Genomic DNA, 22,934 nt, shown 5'->3' on the forward strand with positions numbered 1-22,934 from the left:
GAGGTAGGTGTTCCATGTTGAGTTATTGGCTGTTACTGAGCATGACACTACCATTCATAGTTTGTACAGCCCATAATGTCATCCACTTGGAATAACATGCATGGCTGTTGAGAATTAAATGTTCATGCACAGTAACACACAAAAATCCATATTTGAGCATGTGTGTGTACAATGTGCCCCGCTGACAACAACACACAAGTGATGAGCACTTCTCCTACCTACATGAGATGTTCTCAGACACATGGGACAAGATAATGATAACCCATACACGTGTTCTAGGTCTAGTCTGTGAGGGTTGTTCCCTGCTTTAGACTACCTACCTATTATCACCCTATTCTTTGAAATGTTCCCTTCAGTGTTCTCTCCCTCTGTTCATAAATCATCATGACGTTACAGTGTACCTCCACTTGGGGGAGACAAAGCTTCTCCAGCGCGTCACTTGTTTGTTTAACATGGATTAGGATGACGGATGTAAACAATACAGTATGAATGACTGTTACATCAAATAAGATTGTGACGATTATTTATTTGTAAGAGACGCTTGAGTAACCAGGTCTGTAATTCTATCAATTGTATAGTTGCAGATGTTTAATTATTTTTAAAATGCATTTGCCTTATTACAAAGGAACATCGACGGCAGCATAATATTTCTGACCTTGTTACAATTACATTGAAAGTCATATTTTATTGCACATTTTCTAGTGGCTAAATTTGTATTTGTATTTATTAGAATCTCCATTAGCTGTTGCCAAGGCAGCAACTAATCGTCCTGGGGTCCAGCAAAATGAAGGCAGTTATACAATTTGAAAAACATTACAATACATTCACAACACATTAAGTGTGTGGCCTCAGGCCACTACTCTACCACCACATATCTACAACACAAAATCCATGTGTACGTGTGTGTTTAGTGCGTATGTTAAATGACTCAAATAAGTGCCGTATAGGGCCCAGGCACATATGTTGTGGGTTGGAAGACATCACTGTAACTGGTGCCAGTATCCAGCCAGCATTGACCCATATAAGGGAATTACCTTACAGCAAATACTTTTTAGACGCTTCAATGGATTATATGCACCATTATCATCCTGTAGCGCGCGTATGCCAACCCATTTATAGTCTACAAAGCGCGTTCCAAGGAAATTACGCATATGTTAATAGATTTAATGGTGTTATTGTAGTGGTGCTCTCTACTTGAGCGTGAACATATTGCTTAGCAGCCTGTCATTGTTTTAAATATCAATGGCACTGTGAGGTCACATCTACGTCGCATCCATAGGGACCGTTCCACGAGCTCTATGCGTCAATAAAGGGGTCCTTTTTGGTCACCGTGGACCGAGCATGACCACGACTTTGGGACTGTTTTCCAGAGGACCAGACGACTGGGAGAACTACAATAGCAACCCCACTCTTTGTGGGAGAGAGCCCCCCTCCTCGGCTCTGAACATCGCTCTTTCCACTCCACCCCTCCTAGGTTGGGTCTCGCAGAGCTTTACCTCGCCTGTCGATTTTTTTTCATCACTGCGGTGAGTGTGTGTGTATGTGTGTGTGTGTGTGTGTGGGAAGTCTGTGAGCTCACACAGAAATACCCTTATGGTAACCGCCTCAGTCATACAGCTGACATGTAAATCGACTTGCCAGCCGGCTATCAAAACCGAGCCAGACATTGAAGACATACGGCAAATGAAGACACCCGCCGCAGGAGAAGCACTCCACCATCCATCCAACTCTGCAGTTCAGTCCTCTCCGGAAAATCTTTCCACCTGCCGACACGTCTTATATGACCGTCTCAAAGGTAAGAAGTTGCTACATTGTATCTACGGCTCTTGTATCTACCGCTTCTTGATAACAACTAATGTTACCAGCGGCTCACGCTACAAATATGAATGTGGTTGTTCCATTAATATCGTAACCTAGCCTCAATATTGTTTTGAAGGACGGTTTATTTAGCTTGACTGACCGCGTGGCTATGTCCACAGCACTGCCATGCGGCTGGCTGTACGTAAGGTACTCACTCCTGTAATGTAGAACTTAAATGAACACAAATGTATGATTAACTAGCTACCAAATTGACAACAATATACGCATTTTACGGTATGTTTCAGGGTGCATTAAAGGGATTGGCAGGCGGTGTTACGGAGCACCCAGGTATCGCTTTCAGGGCGTTTTACTGTACTACTGGTGCCTTCATCAGTTCGCCAGAGATGGTGTACGATGGCTCCATAGTGTTACACAGAGGAAGACGTAAACAAACTTGAAGGCAACATACTTGGTGTTTTGAAGCATGGTTTTAATGCTGAACATATGTGTAGGCTAGTGGTGGGATGGAACCTGGACTTGTCTCCTCACTCGCGGCCTCTCCCTCTGTATGAAAGTGTAGTTAGTTAGTTATAAGGCATGGTATGAACCAAGTCTCCACTTGTTTAACCCAAGTGTAATATTTAGGCTTAAAAGTAGGCTACAATAGTAGCCCATGCATTATAAGAGAACCGCATGTCTACTAGTTTGTCTTGTAAAGGACAAACTGACAAGTATTTAGCTTAATTTACTGAGTTTAGAGTTTTTTGGGGGTGATGAGATGTTGGTGAGGCAATCCAATTAGATACTGTAGTGATGTATACATGTTATAGTCTTTCAGGCTGAAGGGAAGACTTGCCAAATAATGCATTAGGAAAATGTATATTATCGCCTGAGATGGTGAAGAACACTTTTGTAGCTAGAATAAGTTTAAAATCCTTGATTAAAAAAATCATCTCCTTACAGCCAATATTGAAGAAAGGTGAGGAACACGAGGATAAAGATTAGAACAGGGTTTCCCAAACTCGTGCACGTTTTGGTTTCTGCGCTAGCACTACACAGCTGATTCAACTAACCTACTCATCATCAAGCTTTGATCATTTCAATCAGCTGTGTAGTTTTAGGGCAAAAACCAAAACGTGCCCCCATTTGGGTCCCCAGGACCGAGTTTGGGAAACGCTGGGCTAAAGGGAAGACTATTGAACGCCTGAGGAAAAATGAGGATAATGACTAGAACGTCATGTCTAGCAGCAGACAGTTAATCAGTCCTATCCTCAGTTGGCCGATAGTTATAACCAAACATTGGTTAATAATGGAAGGTGTAGGTCACAATACATGTAGCCTGGTGGATAGAAACACACTTGTAGTATTTTTCACACTCAGTGAAATCTCTGCCGCCAATGCTTTAAAGCTGGGCCATAAACCGCTGGCCCATATCTGTGTCATGTTATTACTAAGACAGTCAACAGATGCTGGAGATTCTCTATTGCGTCTCAAATGGCACCCTATTACCTATATAGTAGTGCACTACTTTTGATCAGGGCCAATAGGGCTCTGGTCAAAAGTAGTGCATTATTGGGAATAGGGTGCACATTTTTGTCTTTCACACCCGTCCACACTGCCCGTTTATTAACCGTAGCCTCTATGCCACAGGGTTGTGACTGGTTGCGATGCCTTTTTGTACGGTGCTTGTTACACCGTTTGGCATTCTGGATAGCTCACTCTTGGCTGAGACGCTGGGTTTTTCTGTCGAATGCTTGACATGCCAAAAAATAGTACATTCAAACAAGTTGTTATTTAGGTTATATTCTGACAAAAATAGTGGTCAAGCTTATGTCTGGTCAAATAAATTTGACCTGACATATGTACAGTCATGTATAATATTTACAATTTTACAGTAAGTATGTAAACCGAATATGTGACCCATATTCAAGTTATTTACTGTAATACTGCTGATAGAAGTCAATAGAAGGACCATGCAGCAAAGTACGGCAACTTTATTGTAGCAGGAGGTATCAAAGTCCTCACTGTAAGAGCTCTCTTGATTGGAGGCGTGGCCCTGTGCAAACATGGCCTTGAACCTGAGTGCTTTGTAGCTTACTTACATTTGATTGACAGATACAATCTCAGAGAAAACATGGGACCTAGGCTAGCTAGCATACATCACTCACTGTTGAGTAACTGAAATAGGAAATGATTTATGTTCTGTGTTGTGAAATCCAGAACTACGTTAAATGACGTTTCCCTGACTACCGGTATGCACACACACACATATATATATATATATATATATATATATATATATATATATATATATATATATTTATTTTTTATTTTTTTGTTGTTGAAAATGTAACCTTTATTTAACTAGGCAAGTCAGTTAACCTTTTATGGACAGAGGAACGCTCACCAATATCCAATGGTAGAGCATGGCGCGAAATACAAATACCTCAAAAATGCTATAACTTCAATTTCTCAAACATATGACTATTTTACACCATTTTAAAGACAAGACTCTCGTTAATCTAACCACATTGTCCGATTTCAAAAAGGCTTTACAGCGAAAGCAAAACATTAGATTATGTCAGGAGAGTACCCTGCCAAAAATAATCACACAGCCATTTTCAAAGCAAGCATATATGTCACAAAAACCAAAACCACAGCTAAATGCAGCACTAACCTTTGATGATCTTCATCAGATGACAACCCTAGGACATTATGTTATACAGTACATGCATGTTTTGTTCAATCAAGTTCATATTTATATCAAAAACCAGCTTTTTACATTAGCATGTGATGTTCAGAACTAGCATACCCACCGCAAACTTCCGGTGAATTTACTAAATTACTCATGATAAACGTTCACAAAATACATAACAATTATTTTAAGAATTATAGATACAGAACTCCTTTATGCAATCGCAGTGTCAGATTTTAAAATAGCTTTTCGGCGAAAGCACATTTTGCAATATTCTGAGTAGATAGCCCGGCCATCACGGCTAGCTATTTTGACACCCACCAAGTTTGGAACAACCTAAACTCAGAATTACTATTAGAATAGTTGGATTACCTTTGCTGTTCTTCGTCAGAATGCACTCCCAGGACTTCTACTTCAACAACAAATGCTGTTTTGGTTCCAAATAATCCATAGTTATATTCAAATATCTCCGTGTTGTTCGTGCGTTCAGGTCACTATCCGAAGGGTGACGCGCGAGTGCATTTCGTGACAAAAAAAATCGAAATATTCCATTACCGTACTTCGAAGCATGTCAAAAGCTGTTTAAAATCAATTTTTATGCAATTTTTCTCGTAAAATAGCGATAATATTCCAACCGGGCGACGTTGTATTCATTCAAAGGCTGAAATAAAAAAATGGAGTAGTCTCGTGGACGCGCATCTCCAGTGTCACTGTCCCCAGGCTGACCACTCACAAATCCTCCTGCTGTTCTTCGCCCAGAGACTGCAGACACCCCATTCCACTTTCTGGCGCCTTCTGAGAGCCAATGGGAGCCTTAGAAAATGTCACATTACAGCAGAGATGCTGTATTTTTGATAGCGATGCAACAGAAGGACAACAAATTGTCAGACAGGGCACTTCCTGTATGGAATCTTCTCAGGTTTTGGCCTGCCATATGAGTTCTGTTATACTCACAGACACCATTCAAACAGTTTTAGAAACTTTAGAGTGTTTTCTATCCAAATCTACTAATTATATGCATATTCTAGTTTCTGGGCAGGAGTAGTATCCAGATTAAATCAGGTACGTTTTTTATCCGGCCGTGAAAATACTGCCCCCTATCCCAAACAGGTTAAGAAGAAATTCTTATTTACAATGATGGCTTACCGGGGAACAATAGGTTAACTGCCTTGTTCAGGGGCAGAAAGACAGATTTTTTATCTTATTACCTTTCAGTTACTGGCCCAACGCTCTAACCACTAGGCTACCTGCCGCCCCAGAGTAACTTGCGTTTCAGTTCTGCTACAGGAAGCCTACATACATTGATGGTGGTTGAGAAATTGCTGAAGTCAGTCTTTCTGTGTTGCACACGCCGGCACTGTTCACTCTGAAGAATGTATTAGGTCAGTAGCACATCCATGGAATGTTGCCTGCAATCAGCACAGAGGTGAATCAACCAATGAGGAGGTGGTGTTGAGTAACACTGTCAGATAGGATACTGTAGAGACCACAGAGGAACAACACTATGTTCTGTTGTCAGCCTAGTGCCCAATCTTTTCCACTCTCTGTACTGTGTCTCTATTCTCATTTGGGAATAGCCAACATTTGATTTACTTAATTGAGGAAAAGTTGCCTACTTGGCTTGGCCAGTTAGTCATAGTGTCTGACAACCGTTATGTGTGTGTGCTTGTCTGCGGGGGGGTGTGTGAGTAAGTGTGTGTGTACGTGCCTATTACTCTGTGCTTTGCGTTTGGACACTTAGGAAATGAACCACTCTGTAAGAGGGCCTGAAGGGGCGGGATGTCACTTCATGTCCTTGGTTGCCTCATTGTCATGGATATCTAGTCTGTTTGCAGGAGGAGACATGAACACACTGACTGACTGTAAATCTGCCTCACTCAGTCATGTCCCACACCAATAAGCCTGCATGTAGACTGTGTTCTTCCACAGAGCTCAGACTCAGAGAGGAGTTATTTAGATCTGATTTCATCCCCCCTCCTCCTCGAGGTTGGTTTCATATGACATTCCCCACTGATGATGGCCTGCCTGTCAAATCAAATGTTTTGTGTCACGTACACAGTTTATACAGCAGGTATGAAAGGTGCAGGGAAATGCTCGTGTGCTAGCTACCTCAACATTCCAGTACTATAATGAATAATAATACATAAGTAATAGAAGAGGTAATGTCCTGGTATGTACTCAATAGGATATACAGAATAGATCATCAATGTGCTATGTCAAGTATGACTGTATTTACATAGAAAGTGACTAAAATGTCAATGTAAAATGTGGAGAGTCAGTGGCAATAGTCACTAAGGTGCAGGGCCCGGTTTCCCAAAAGCATCTTAAGGCTAAGTTCATCCTTAGAACCTTTGCAGGAGCATTGTTGAATCTCCGAGCTGTTTCCCAAAAACATTGTTACAAAATGTGCACTTGAAAACGTTTATTTACCGACTGCCTCAGACCCCTTGTGGAACAGCTTAGTGCTTCGTTAGATGCGTTTTTCCCTACCGCGTCATTTTATACACAGAAGATCTCCGCCGCACATAGAATCAAGACGTGTATCTGTCTCTCTGTGACTGCAGATAAAGTTGCCAATGTGTTTTCAATTGTTACAAACGAGCAGGCTAAAAAGATGCTTCAAATTAAAACTGAGATGACTGCATGAAAAGTTTAAATAGCATTCCTACAGTATAGGCTTCATAGGCCCATATATTTAAATTATATTGAAATACATTTCATGTTCATTCAATTGAGTTTTATTTGGCTACTGTCTGTAATTTTTGCCTCAATATATTTCATGATTTGTAGCCTAACACGCACAATGATGTGTCAAATCTTGATTTAGTGCATTATTATAGGGTAAGCATTAGAATATGCCGCTTCAATGTTTGCAGCCATAGGTGATAATATCTCTCTAGGAACTGATCCGTTGTCAGTGTTGTGGAATAATTCTAATGCTAAGGTAAGATTTGAATGGAGGGAGCTGACCCGAGAGCAGCGCTGCCTTTCTTTCGATCCTATCAGTATCGACAAATGCCTCAACGACAAGTTATGAATTCGGCCGTTGTAGGAAAGATGCATAGTTAAAACACTCGTCAGCCTAAGTTCCATCGCTATCGGGAAACTGGGCCCAGGTCTGTGCAGGGAGACAGCTAGGGTTAGCTGTTAAGCAGTCTGATAGCCTGGTGGTAGAAGCTGTCTCTGAGCCTGTTGGTCCGAGACCAGATGCTCAGATACCGCTTACCAGATGGTAACAGAGTGAATGGTCCTTGGCTCGGGTGACAGGAGTCCTTGACGACCTTCTGGGCCTTCGTCCAACACCGTTTTGAGTATATGTCTTGGAGGGCAGGGAGCTCGCCCCCAGTGATGTCCATGTCCTCACAGTATGGGCTCAGGTGATCTGTAGTCTCTGACTCTTGATCTAAGGTCTGTTTAGTGTTTCCCTCCCCTAAATGTTAAGGTTAGGGATTTGGGACTGTAAGGGCATCCTAGATCGGGGCCAAGGGGCTACCTGCAGGGCCGGAGTAGCACAGCTACAGTTTGTAGCTAATCTCATGCTATTCTATACATTTTTCCATGAGGCTGAGAGAATATTTTGCAGTTTTAAAGCTAAATTCCTGCAATTCTACACTTTGTCATGGCTTATAACGTGTTCATGGGTCATTCTCACAAAACTGTGCCATTTTTTTCACAATATTTCCCGTTGAATCACTGAGATTAGGATCTGTAATTATCTATATCAGATATTATGCATTGTACCAACATTCTCATTACCGTAACAGTTTTCAAAGTCCCCAAAAAAGTAATAAACAAATCAATATTTCTAATATTTAAAAAAATTCTCCCATAATGAGAAGGCCCGAGTTAAACATAACACTGAAAATATAAATATTTCATTTGAAATCTATTATTATTATAAAATTGAATCAGACTTTTTCCCAATTTGAGCTTTTTAGCCATTTCGGTAATGAGAAGGCCAAATGGTGTAAAGCGGGTGTTTGAGAATAAGAACCTAATTCTGAAGGCATATAAGCGAACAAATGAACTAAACTTGTGCTCGTCTATGTACTAGTCCTCTAGATGATGCTCATGGGTGAATACCTTTTTTTTTTTAACTGATTGGAGTTTTTACAGGAACTTGAAAAAGTATTGCGGTAATGAGACACAGACACTGTGTTTAAACCATAATATTTATTATGTACAATGTCAACTTAAACTATTATACAATTTGTATGATTTATGGGACAAACTACAGCAATATAATTTTGTGTTTTATTCAAATAAGTGCCCTACAAGCCGTTTTGGTAATCCGGCCCTGGGTACCTGGAGACATGATTTCATCACTCTGGACTCTAACCCCCACTCCTTCTGATTGTGCCATTGAGCTAACACCATAAATCTATTGTCTTCCTGGTTACATTCTTCTCACAAAGGTCTGATTATTCACCCTTTTCCATGAGTCTCCACAGATGATGTTCCAGTGACTTGATTTATTTGTAGTGGAGAGAGGTTCTAGGAAAGTGGTGCTTATTGATTGATTTCAACATTACTGTGTTTTGTTGAGGTGAACTGAGATTGGTTTGTTTGAATGTTGTGGCTGTAGTATTGAACAACCAGCCATCACATACTCTCACATTCTGAATTTCTATCGATGAAACATTTTTATTGTTTAATCTGTTTGTGTTCCTTATTAGGCCCGCAACTCTTAGATATAACATTTGTTTGATGAAATAATCTTATTGGGCACCTGACCATTACGGCGGGGAATTTTGTGGCTGAGCCGAGCTTTCCAAATACTGTACCGCACCAATTCCATCCAAGGGACCAATCTGTTATTTGGGATGATTACATCCCTTACAATGTCTCTTACTGAAATCCTAAAATGCTTTTACATAACCACCGAGCCATCTGCACGTGACATACAGAGACCACCCCCGACTGTCACTGTCATAGTCGCTGACACACACACACACACACACACACACACACACACACACACACACACACACACACACACACACACACACACACACACACACACACACAAACTGTCCTCTACAGTTGTCATTACCATAACACGTATTTCTCGTGGCAGTTTCTGAAAGTGCACTGACGTGTTTGCTTGCATGTCCAGTATGTTCTTACGCTAGCGCTATGCTCCCGTGCTGTTATGTCATAGTTGACCGACGTCATGAAGGTTGTCATGGACGTGTCCTAACGGATTGTCCCAGATGGGTGGGCTTCAGTAGTGGTGGACACAGGGAGAGGGAGGGGATTACTTTAAAAATGGAGAGTCCTCCTCCCTTGGATTTTCCCAGCTCCAATCCTGCTCCGATTGGTGTTCCCAATGGTATGCTCAATACCAGACAATGTCCAGGCTGCTGAGATGTAGGCTACATGTAGGCCTAGATGTTACCCGCTGTGTCCAAACAGGAAGGCCTTCTGCGACCGCTGAAGCGTCTTGTTCATGACAATGGGTCTGTTTCACCCTCCCGCACCTCAGAAATGCTTACGGTTGGTTCTCTCATGCTAACGTGCCCCGTATAGTTTGGCTGTAAGTGTATTAATCAGTGCATTAGGGTATTGAATGAATGGATCTTGATTCTTGTCATATGGAGAGAACTTGAAGTGGATGATCTCTCTGACAGTAAGTACCCAGACCTGGGCTCTTCCAGAAAACCAAAAACAACAACTTGACCCAGAATCATTCTTCACTAGAGTGTCTCTCCGTAGACTAGCTTAGTTGGCACAGTCCTTGTTGTATGATGACTCCTGTGTCTCTAAATTTGATTTGTTTTACATTTGACATTGTCAAAAATGGAGTGTACAGAGAAACCATGATACAGATTTCTCAGATACTTGTGAAGGAGATTCATCTTTTACAACTACCGTACCATTCAGTGGGCCTACGTATTTCGCTAATTGGTACAACACGTTGTGTTTATTTATGTTTTCCTGGAGGATGTAGTCTGAGGGTCATGACCTTCTTGCCCTTTGTGCTGTTGTCTGTGCCCAATAATGTTTGTACCATGTTTTGTGCTGCTACCATGTTGGGCTGCTGCCATGTTGTGTTGCTACCATGTTGTTGTCATGTGTTGCTACCATGCTGTGTTGTCATGTGTTGCTGCCATACTGTGTTGTTGTGTTAGGTCTCTCTTTATCTAACGTTGTGGTGTCTCTCTTGTCGTAATGTATATTTTTAATTTTAATCCCAGCTCCCATCCCCGCTAGGAGGCCTTTGACTTTTGGTAGGCCTTCATTGTATATAAGAATTTGTTCTTAACTGACTTGCCTAGTTAAATAAAGGTTCAATAAATAAAAGAGCAGAAGGTGGATGTGTCAGTGACTAGAACAAGTCTTCTCTATTATTCATAGAGAGGGGATGAGGAGGAGGAGAGGGCCTCGCTCTCCCATTGACATGTTATTCCTCTCTGTTAACCAGCCAGACCTTAAAACCTTCACATCCGGATGAAAAGTGTGCCCAAAGTAAACTGCCTGCTACTCAGGCCCAGAAGCTAGGATATGCATATAATTGGTAGATTTGGATAGAAAACACTCGAAAGTTTCTAAAACTGTTCAAATTATGTCTGTGAGTATAACAGAACTTATTTGACAGGCGAAACCCCGAGGACAAACCATCCAGGATTTTTTTGTTTTGTTGAGGTGACAGTGTTTTCAATGGTTTTTCTATGTGGATATAGATTTCTAAGGCACTTGCTTGCAGTTCCTATCACTTCCACTGGATGTCAACAGTCTTTAGAAATCGGTTGATGGTTTTCTTTTGAGTAATGAAGAAGTATTGCTGTTCAGAACGAGGGTCGAGTCTAGTGTACTGCTGTGGTTGGTGCGCACGACCTGAAAGCTCGCTCCACTTTGTTTTCGTCCTGTATTGAACACAGTTTATCCCGTCTTAAATTTTATTGATTATTTACGTAAAAAAAGACCTAAAGTTTTATTAGGAAAGTTGTTTGAAATGTTTGGATCAAGATTACAGGTAACTTATGAGATATTTTGTAGTCATGTTGCGCGAGTTGGAACCGGTGTTTTTCTAAATAAAACGCGCCAAATATGGACATTTTGCAGATATAACGACGGAATTAATCGAACAAAAGGACCATTTATGATGTTTATGGGACATATTGGAGTGCCAACAGAAGAAGATCTTCAAAGGTAAGGCATGAATTATATCGTTATTTCTGAGTTTTGTGTCGCGCCTGGCGGGTTGAATTATGATTGTCATGTGTTTGTTTGATGGGGTGCTGTCCTTAGATAATAGCATGGTTTGCTTTCACCGTAAAGCCTTTTTGAAATCTGACATGGTGGCTAGATTAACAAGAAGTTAGGCTTTAATTTGGTGTATTGCACTTGTGAATGTATGAAAGTTAAATCTTTTTAATATTTCTTTTTGAATTTCGCGCTCTGCAGTTTCACCGGATGTTGTCAAATCGATCCCGCTAACGGGATTTGATCCATAAGAAGTTTTAAGTGGCCCTAATGGTCCTTCCTCAGAAACAGCCAATGTCTCCAGACTAGTAGAGTGAGATACTTGAGCATTACTTTGGCCAGTCAGCAAACAGCTATGAATGCTGTAGTAACCATATCACGCCACACTAATGCAGTCAGCCAATGGAAGAGATCTGATTAGCGAAAGCATCAGACAGTCTGATGTCATCATGGAGCTGGTTGTGAGCCTCCAGGAACCTGTAGTTGCTGTTGTTAGAGAGGTGGATAGAGGGGTTGGATCAGCATAGTATAAATGCAATCTCATCCTCCCGTGGCTCAAAGTGGAACTTACCTCAGCTGCAGTTATTATGGTTTGGATGGATGGGTGTCATTAGTGAAGCTCACTGTTGATTTAGGAGTAATGCAGTAAATGGCTGGTGGAGTTCTGAAGTTATGGGAATGGCGTGATATGGCTACTTGTGTTGACACTAGGCTTACTTGTTCTCATCACCTCCACTGAATAATTCAACATTTTACATTAACTAGCATCAACTATTTAGGTTTCATTCCAATTAGGAATGAGGCAAAGAAAAAAACCCTGAGGTTGTAAAGTAAAAGCCAATGCATGAGAGTGAAAACGTAAAAAGAATGAATTGGATGTCATAACCTGTTTTATAGCTGCTATTCATTACCAGAGCGGCACTACACATGGTTTCAAGAACAAAGCCAATTTAAAGCCTGACCGATATCCAACTTTGGATTCGACGTAGCCCTTTTCCTCTCTTTGCTATCTCCTGCTCCTTTGACAAATTGACATTGAGCTCAGCAGAGTTTAGATATGCCGGTGTTACTAAGAGACTTCTATGGAATGGGGTGCTCACTGCTCATCTGGGTAAAGTCCGTTTTGAACTCAGTGAAATCGAGTCAATTTTTTTAGTATCAGATAAGGTTTCCTGGCTAGAAGATAATAGCGTGTAAAACTCTCCACTCTGCCAGGGGCTGTAGCTACAGAGGACTCAGTCAGTACTCTCAATAACAGCCAGAACATTTCAGAATTAAGACTAGACAAAGAAATTCCCTCCAGAGGTCCGGCTCCAACATGGCTCACCCCTCAGAGCTATGACATGATATCCATAATTACATTTCCTCCATACTTAACGCTTCACACCACCGGTTATGTCTGCCCTTTACAAACAGCTCCCTGAACCCCAACTAGCTGTAGAAGCACAGGGACAAATGCATAATGGACATTTACTGGAATCTCCTCCTAAAGTCCCTGAGGATTCCAGATTGGTTCTGTCCACGAGGCCCTCTCCTCTCCATGTCTTTATTTGATTTACACCAGGCCTTCTCCCCCCCCCCAGCCATTCAGACACGGGCCTCCAAAGACACAGTAATAATGATGTAGTCATTATCGCTGCTGTGTTAAATACACCCCTCCACCCTCCACTACAGTCAGGCAGAGGCTTTTTACTGTACGTCAATAAAGGGATTGATTTAGTTTAGAGTTTCACGGACCCATCTGATATTTGTTGCAATGCATCGGGGGGGAGGGGGTTGTAACGTCTATCTCGTCGCCATGGATGTTTTGTCATAATAGAAAAGGACGGCTGAGGGAAATGAAAGTTGTGCAACGAGTGTAATGATGAGATCATAGGCTATATTTAAAATGTTTCCATTCAGGCGGTTTAAAATATTGATTTTCTATTTATATTTCAAGCATAGTTGGCTATTCATCCTTGAAGTGAACTGAAATTCTTGTCGTTGGACCTGTTGAAAGCTAGGCCGATAAAGTCTGGATAAGGCTGTAGATTGTTACGAGAGACTTGCCAATATAGGTTTCAGTATCAAGCAGCAGCCATATCATGATATCATTCAATGAGCAACACAGCTAATAAGCAGGTTAACACCGTGGGGCTTTAAATGAGTCACCTCTGGTCTGGAAGAATCAACAGGGCCAGCTGTACAGACACGCACACATCTCTGACTCAACACCGCACCACAGGTAGTAACCATATCACAGGTGAGATCATAGTCGCTTTACATCCAATAAAGAACTTTCCACAAGGGGAATGAACCCCTTGATCTGAAATCTTTTGACACTTTTTTTCTTAAGACGATGTCACAATTTAATGCTGGGTACTTGGCGCTCCATGCTATCATTTTTCTAGAGCGTATGACGATCTAGAACTCTTCTATATAGCCCACCTTCATAACTCCAACGTTCTATGTACTGTAACTCTATCTGGAACTTCTTTTAATCTTCACGTGCAGTGACAAAACAGATCGCATCTCAAATCCATCACCCAAGGATCCCTATAGCATTTCCATTCAATTAGATTAGAGATAGGATCATGAGACCACCTCAGTGTCCAGTCCCATAGTGTCAGTTGCATTCAGACAGGATGATGGAGATGTAGGTGGGTACTGTACTTTTAATGGGGTGTATGATGGTAAGAGTACGTGGCAGTGGGTATTTCAACAGAAAGACAGATGTGTTTGAAGAGGGGTTCTGTCTGTGTTGTGTCAGGTATGTACGAGTGCTGGCTAGGTAGAGAGAGAGATACCAAACCCACCTGTTGCCTCAGTGTTGAGTTGACTCAGAGATTTGAACTGCTTTGCTTGTTTGAACAGATGAACGCATAGTGTACATTGTGATCTGATTTTTCATTTGCAGTATTGTGTCGCAATGACTGATTTGTCAAACACTGGGTTATTGTAGAGACCTCTACAATTGTTACGGTATGTTTCAAGCGTGATAACTTGTGAATGGTGCAGATGTGGTTTCTGCTGACAATTGCATTGTACAAACTATGGCATAAGGGAACGATGAGCGGATAAGAGTCAATCCGTAATTTCGATTAAGACATTAATGAGCGAGCTAAGACGGATGAAGTCAATATAACTATTTGTTCAGCACTTTTGAAATGTACAGCGACAGAATTCAGAACATGGGCCGTTCTTACAGTATTCTCCCTGTACACCAAGTCAGAACCGTAGGATGAATAAAGGGGACATATAAGCAGACAATGAAAGGTCTTACAATATTCGATGATGACATTTCTCTAAAACAGGCTATAGGCTACATGTTCACCACCAAGTCAGGTCAGTAGGCAAAGTTATGAGGGGGAAAGGGACGAAATTATTAGGGTGAGGCACATGGGCTACTAACAGCTTACTACACAACATACACTTAGTATTACTTTCTTAGCTAGAATATACATATCTCCCTGGCATATTACATAATTTATGCTCCAGCATACAATACATTTTTGAACTCACCTTGTTGTGCTAGCCTACACATTCCAGTGGTGACCCGTCATTCAGGCTGCTCAACCTGTTTTGAGCCCCACCTGCCCTGAATGACTGGGCAGGAAAATATTCAGACCCCTTGACTTTTTCACATTTCGTTACCTTACAGCCCTATCCTAAATTGATTAAATACTTTTTTCGCCTCACCAGTCTACACACAATACCCCATAATGACAAAGCAAAAACAGGTTTTTAGAAATTTGTGCAAATGTATTTAAAATAAAAAAAAACATCACATTTACATAAGTATTCAGACCCTTTACTCAGTACTTTGTTGAAGCACCTTTGGAAGCGATTACAGCCTCGAGTCTTCTTGGGTATGATGCTACAAGCTTGGCACACCTGTATATGGGGAGTTTATCCCATTGTTCTCTGCAGATCCTCTCAAGCCCTGTCAGGTTGGATGGGAAGCGTCACTGCACAGCTATTTTCAGGTCTCTCCAGTTATGTTAGATCGGGTTTAAGTCCGGGCTCAGGCTGGGCCACTCAAGGACATTCAGAGACTTGTCCCGAAGCCACTCCTGCGTTGTCTTGGCTGTGTGCTTAGGGTCGTTCTAGTCAATTTTAGAATAAGGCTGTCATGTAATTTGTTTTTGAAAAAGTCAATAGGTCTGAATACTTTCCAAATGCACTGTACATCATTTGAAAGACTTCTGTTGACGTGTTTTATATTTGTGCACACGTGTGTGTGTGGGTTTGTCTGGGTGCATTACATGACATAGGCCATTTATTTAACCCTTATTTTACCAGGTAAGTTGACTGAGAACACATTCTCATTTACAGCAACGACCTGGAGAATAGTTACAGGGGAGAGGAGGGGGTTGAATGAGCCAATTGAAAGCTGGGGATGATTAGGTGGCCATGATGGTATGAGGGCCAGATTGGGAATGTAGCCAGGACACCGGGGATCTTTAGTGACCACAGAGAGTCAGGGCACAAGTTTAATATCCCATCCGAAAGATAGCATCCTACACAGGGAAATGTCCCCAATCACTATCCTGGGGCATTGGGAGATATATATACACTACCGTTCAAAAGTTTGGAGTCACTAGAAATGTCCTTGTTTTTTAAAGAATAGCACATTTTATGTCCATTTAAATAACATCAAATTGATCAGAAATACAGTCTAGACCTGGTTAATGTTGTAAATGACTATTGTAGCTGGAAACTGCTGATTTTTTTATGGAATATCTACAGTTGAAATCAGAAGTTTACATACACCTTAGCCAAATTCGTTTAAACTCAGTTTTTCACAATTCCTGACATTTAATCCTAGTAAAAATTCCCTGTTTTAGGTCAGTTAGGATCACCACTTTATTTTAAGAATGTGAAATGTCAGAATAATAGTAGAGAGAATGATTTATTTCAGCTTTTATTTCTTTCATCAGTTTACATACACTCCATTAGTATTTGGTAGCATTGCCTTTAAATTGTTTAACTTGGGTCACGTTTCAGGCAGCCTTCCACAAGCTTCCCACAATAAGTTGGGTGAATTTTGGCCCATTCCTCCTAACAGAGCTGGTGTAACTGAGTCAGATTTGTAGGCCTCCTTGCTCGCACACACTTTTTCAGTTCTGCCCACACATTTTCTATAGGCATGAGGTCAGGGCTTTGTGATGGCCACTCCAATACCATGACTTTGTTGTCCTTAAGCCATTTTGCCACCACTTTGGAAGTATGCTTGGGGTCATCGTCCATTTGGAAGACCCATTTGCGACCAAGCTTTAACTTCCTGACTGATGTCTTGAGATGTTGCTTCAATATATCCACATCATTTTCCTTCCTTATGATGCCATCTATTTTGTGAAGTGCACCAGTCCCTCCTGCAGCAAAGCACCCCCACAACATGATGCTGCCACCCCCGTGCTTCACGGTTGGGATGGTGTTCTTTGGCTTGCAAGCCTCCCCCTTTTTCCTCCAAACATAACGATGGTCATTATGGCCAAACAGTTATATTTTTGTTTCATTAGACCAGAGGACATTTCTCCAAAAAGTACAATCTTTGTCCCCATGTGCAGTTGCGAACCGTAGTCTGGATGTTTTATGGCAGTTTTGGAGCAATGGCTTCTTCCTTGCTGAGCGGCTTTTCAGGTTATGTCGATATAGAACTCGTTTTACTGTGGATATACATACTTTTGTACCTGTTTCATCCAGCATCTTCACAAGGTCCTTTGCTGTTGTTCTGGGATTGATTTACACTTTTCGCACCAAAGTACGTTCATCTCTAGGAGACAGAACTAGAGGTCGACCGATTATGATTTTTCAACGCCGATACCGATTATTGGAGGACCAAAAAAAGCCGATACCAATTAATCGGCAGATTTTTAAAAATGTTTTATTTGTAATAATGACAATTACAACAATACTGAATTAACTCTTATTTTAACTTAATATAATACATCAACAAAATCTATTTAGCCTCAAATAAATAATGAAACATGTTCAATTTGGTTTAAATAATCCAAAAACAAAGTATTGGAGAAGAAAGTAAAAGTGCAATATGTGCCATGTAAAAAAGCTAACATTTAAGTTCCTTGCTCAGAACATGAGAACATATGAAAGCTGGTGGTTCCTTTTAACATGAGTCTTCAATATTCCCAGGTAAGAAGTTTTAGGTTGTAGTTATTATAGGAATTATAGGACTATTTCTCTATACGATTTCTATTTCATATACCTTTGACAGCCACCCTCGAAGCAGCGTTACCTATGCAGAGCAAGAGGAACAACTACTCCAAGTCTCAGAGCGAGTGACGTTTGAAACGTTATTAGCGCGCACCCCGCTAACTAGCTAGCCATTTCACATCGGTTACACCAGCCTAATCTCGGGAGTTGATAGGCTTGAAGTCATAAACAGTACAATGCTTGAAGCATTGCAAAGAGCTGCTGGCAAACGCACGAAAGTGCTGTTTGAATGAATGCTTACGAGCCTGCTGGTGCCTACCATCGCTCAGTCAGACTGCTCTATCATATCATAGACTTAATTATAACATAATAACACACAGAAATACGAGCATTTGGTCATTAAAATGGTCGAATCCGGAAACTATCATTTAGAAAACAAAACGTTTATTCTTTCAGTGAAATACGGAACCGTTCTGTATTTTATCTAACGGATGGCATCCCTAAGTCTAAATATTGCTGTTACATTGTACAACCTTCAATGTTATGTCATAATTAATTACAATTTACATTTTTTTATTTTTTATTTTTTTGGCGTTTTACATATTAACTAAATATGCAGGTTTAAAAATATATACTTGTGTATTGATTTTAAAGAAAGGCATTGATGTTTATGGTTAGGTACATTGGTGCAACGACAGTGCTTTTTTCGCAAATGCGCTTGTTAAATCATCACCCGTTTGTCGAAGTAGGCTGTGATTCAATGAGAAATGAACAAGCACCGCATCGATTATTTGCAACGCAGGACACGCTAGATAAACTAGTAATATCATCAACCATGTGTAGTTAACTAGTGATTATGTTAAGATTGATTGTTTTTTATAAGATAAGTTTAATGCTAGCTAGCAACTTACCTTGGCTTCTTGCTGTCCTCGCGTAACAGGTAGTCAGCCTGCCACGTAGGCTCCTCGTGGAGTGCAATGTAAGGCAGGTGGTTAGAGCGTTAGACTAGTAACCGGAAGGTTGCAAAAACGAATCCCCGAGCTGACATGGTAAAAATCTGTCGTTCTGCCCTTGAACAAGGCAGTTAACCCACCGTTCCTAGGCCGTCATTGAAAATAAGAATGTGTTCTTAACTGACTTGCCTAGTTAAATAAAGGTGTATAAAAAAAAAAGATAATTTAAAAAAAAGACAACAAAAGAAAATAGGCAAAGCGGTGTCCAAAAATACTGATTACCGATTGTTCTGAAAACTTGAAATCGGCCCTAATTAATCGGACATTCCAATTAATCGGTCAACCTCTAGACAGAACGTGCCTCCTTCCTGAGCGGTATGACGGCTACGTGGTCCCATGGTGTTTATACTTGCGTACTATTGTTTGTACAGATGAACGTGGTACCTTCAGGCGTTTGGAAATTGCTCCCAAGGATGAACCAGACTTTTCTTTCTGAGGTCTTGGCTAATTTATTTTGATTTTCCCATGATGTCAAGCAAAGAGGCACTGAGTTGAAAGGTAGTCCTTGAAATACATCCACATGTACACCTCCAATTAACTCGAATTATGTCATTTAGCCTATCAGAAGCTTCTAAAGCCATGACCTCATTTTATGGAATTTTCCAAGCTGTTTAAAGGCACAGTCAACTTATTGTATGTAAACTTCTGACCCACTGGAATTGTGAGACAGTGAATTATAAGTGAAATAATCTGTCTGTAAACAATTGTTGGAAAAATGACTTGTGTCATACACAAAGTAGATGTCCTAACCGACTTGCCAAAACAGTAGTTTGTTAACAAGAAATTTGTGGAGTGGTTGAAAAACAAGTTTTAATGACTCCAACCTAGGTGTATGTAAACTTCCGACTTTATCAGCAATCATCACTCCTGTGTTCCAGTGGCACGTTGTGTTAGCTAATCCAAGTTTATCATTTTAAAAGGATAATTGATCATTAGAAAACCCTTTTGCAATTATGTTAGCATAGCTGCAAACTGTTGTTCTGATTAAAGAAGCAATACAACTGGCCTTCTTTAGACTCGTTGAGTATCTGGAGCATCAGCAATTGTGGGTTTGATTACAGGCTCAAAATGGCCAGAAACAAAGAACTGTCTTCTGAAACTCGTCAGCCTATTCTTGTTCTGAGAAATGAAGGCTATTCCATGTGAGTTATTGCCAAGAAACTGAAGAGTGCTTCTTACTGGCCCTTCAACACCACTTCCATCCAGGGACCGACCAGAACCAGCCTTGCTTAGCTTCAGAGGCAAGCCAGCAGTGGGACGCACGGTGGTATGCTGCCTAACACACCCCTACAGGTAAGCTTGAGGGACTGACCTGTTCTTTGGTTGATCGGTCAATGGTGACAACGCCATAAAAAAGACAGGAAATGGTCATGTATTTACCTTTATTACGAAGGATCTCAATGGATCTGCTTTTAATGGTCGCTTCTGTGTACATTGGCACACAATAGTTTCAGGACTGGAGAATAGTTACGCAATTACTGGCCCTACCTGTGCAGCTGTAAAAGTCCTGAAATGACATCAGCCGTTTGTACATCTGACTCAGATTCTATCAACAGTATACACAAAATATGCAGGCTAAAGGGAATAAAATATTAGCTCTGTCGGTGAATGGATTCACATCATAAAATCTACAGCACAAACACACACGGCAGACACACCCTTTTCTCAGAGACCGCCCTATAATCCAGAGCCACGTGACACCAAAACACAGGACCAGCCCCCCTTCATGTCACACCCCGGAGACAATTCTCATAAAGCTGCTGCCTTGTCAGCTAATGGGGATCCTAATAAATACTAAATATTGATTACCGACCGACACCCTAGAAACATCTAGGTCTACAAACAACCATCTATTTTACACTTCCTCAACCCTCATCTTCAAATAAAGCAAAGACGACAGATATCCAGAAACCTGGTGTTTCTCCGTCAAAACAGAGCCAGGCCGCTTATCAGAAATGACAGTGAGGAAGGGATGGCCATTATAGCTCAGCCGTGTCAAAGAAATGTGCCCAGTTTCCCACAGTAGCTGCCTATTACCTCACGACTGTGTGATCTGTGATTAGAGAGAACCGTTAGCTGTTAGATTTCTGGAAAGGCTCCCAAGCTATTAGGTGGTTTGCAGTCTATGGTAATAGGTAAGAAATGTAACCTAGTTTACCTACTCTAAGATGAATGCATGGTCCTAAATCGAACAAACCTGAGTTCATGATAAAAGAGGACAACTTGTACATTATACTGACTCCAACTGATGGACCAATCAGATAGTCTTATCTTCCTCTTTAATAAGCAGACTGGTATTGGCCCAGAACACTGACTGTGTTGCTCTGATGTCTCGGTTGTACTCCTTTCCTTGGCAGAATGCTCCAGATTAGACATTGGCCAGATAAAAAGAGGGTTGGCACCGCTTTCAGTTGGTCCGATCTCAAAGGAAAACCTGCAATAGATCACAGCGTCGCACTCGCTCACATCAATGTGTGTGGGCAGAATATGCACAGTGCATGTGTGTTTGGTGTCTTACGTAAGCCGGGTTTCCAAGAAATCACTCTTCAAGCACTCTATACAACCTGGATTATCGTGCACATATTAACGGTTGACAACACTTTAAAAAGCCATTGAAACTCGGCTCTCTTGAACATGCCTCTTCAACACTAATGGATGGAAATTGACTTGCATGTTGCATGTGTTTGATATCGTTCCATTCATCCCATTCCAGCCATTAATATGATCCGTCCTCCCCTCACCAGTCTCCTGTGGTGTTACAGTAAACATATCAGAGGCCATTAGCCTCCCCTTGATGTTGATGGTGTTGTTTTGGTTGACCCAGGGGGTGTGGGGGAGAGATCGCTCCACTTCTGACTCCCGGAGCATGTTGTTATGCACGTCTCTGTGTGATTGAGCTGTCTCTGTTGTCAACCACACTTAGTTGGACTTCATTCAGTCATACAGAGAGAGAGAGAGAGAGAGAGAGAGTCTGCTAAATGACATATATCTAGGACTTGGATTAGGTGGCTCAATCACCAATGTCTCCAGGTAGATAACACCTTTCTTGCAACTCAGACAAACTATTTCTCTGACCTGTCGCTTATTTCCCTCACACACCCCGAAGTTTAGAGGTTCTGCTGGACATTGGACGTGTGTGTGTGTGTGTTCGTGCACCAGAGGAGGCTGGTGGGAGGTGTTATAGGAGGATGGACTCATTGTAATGGCTGTAATTGTATGAATGGAATGGAGTCAGACATGTGGTTTCCATATGTTTGATGTGTTTGATACCGTTCCATTCCAGCCATTACAATGAGCCCTTCCTCCTATAGTGCCTCCCACCAGCCTCCACTGACGTGCACATGTGTATCGATCGCCTGGCCACTTTTCTGACCTGCTGTTTCACCATGCGAAGTCCAGCTGTCGATGCCTGTTATTTTTCCCCTCACTCTTGTCCTCATATAGCTTAGCCTAGTCTATCCACGTCACTCATATTGACCTGTTAGCCTAGCCTAGCTATCCACTTCACTCTTATTGACCTGTTAGCCTAGCCTAGCTATCCACTTCACTCTTATTGACCTGTTAGCCTAGCCTAGCTATCCACTTCACTCTTATTGACCTGTTAGCCTAGCCTAGCTATCCACTTCACTCTTATTGACCTGTTAGGCTGTTAGCCTAGCCACTTTTCCTTGCCTCCAGTGCAAAATATGCTGTTATGTAATGTTTTTGACAGGGGCTGACGTGTAGTGATTACCAATGTCTCGCTGTAAGTGCAGCCCATGTGGACGGATTTTCATGGAAGTTTGGCGAGAGGCCAAACCAGCCTCCCTCCCTTTACATGACCACATTGTGCAATGTGTGCTTTTCTCCCTTTCATTTAAAGAGAAGTCAATCTCCCCCACAGATTAGGCCTAGTCTTTGGTAGAGCAAGACACCACCACCTCACATTAGAATGTAGTCGATAGACTCTTGTATCCTGGTATTGTGAGTTGGAATGTGGGGATTTTGCATTGAGATGAGAATCTTCTTACATTGTGAATTCTTATTCCGTTTTTATGGGTTTTGTGTTCAGGGCTTTGCGGGTTCAA

General features: G+C 41.4%; 1 protein-coding gene across 2 annotated transcripts in view; it reads left to right on the forward strand.

Moving 5' to 3' along the window:
• Positions 1-1,261: 1,261 nt before the first annotated feature.
• LOC106610255 (coronin-2B) overlaps positions 1,262-22,934 on the forward strand; it is a 53,361-nt gene continuing 31,688 nt past the window's right edge. The window contains exon 1 of one of the 2 annotated variants that reach the window (XM_082978447.1): positions 1,262-1,795. In XM_082978447.1, the coding sequence (XP_082834573.1) occupies positions 1,781-1,795 (15 nt within the window). In that variant the 5' untranslated portion in view covers positions 1,262-1,780. The remainder of the gene's footprint in view (positions 1,796-22,934) is intronic. The other variant, XM_082978449.1, reaches the window with a different exon arrangement.

Source organism: Salmo salar, chromosome 08, assembly GCF_965601325.2.
Source record: "Salmo salar chromosome 08, fSalSal1, whole genome shotgun sequence".
Lineage (NCBI taxonomy): Eukaryota > Metazoa > Chordata > Actinopteri > Salmoniformes > Salmonidae > Salmo > Salmo salar.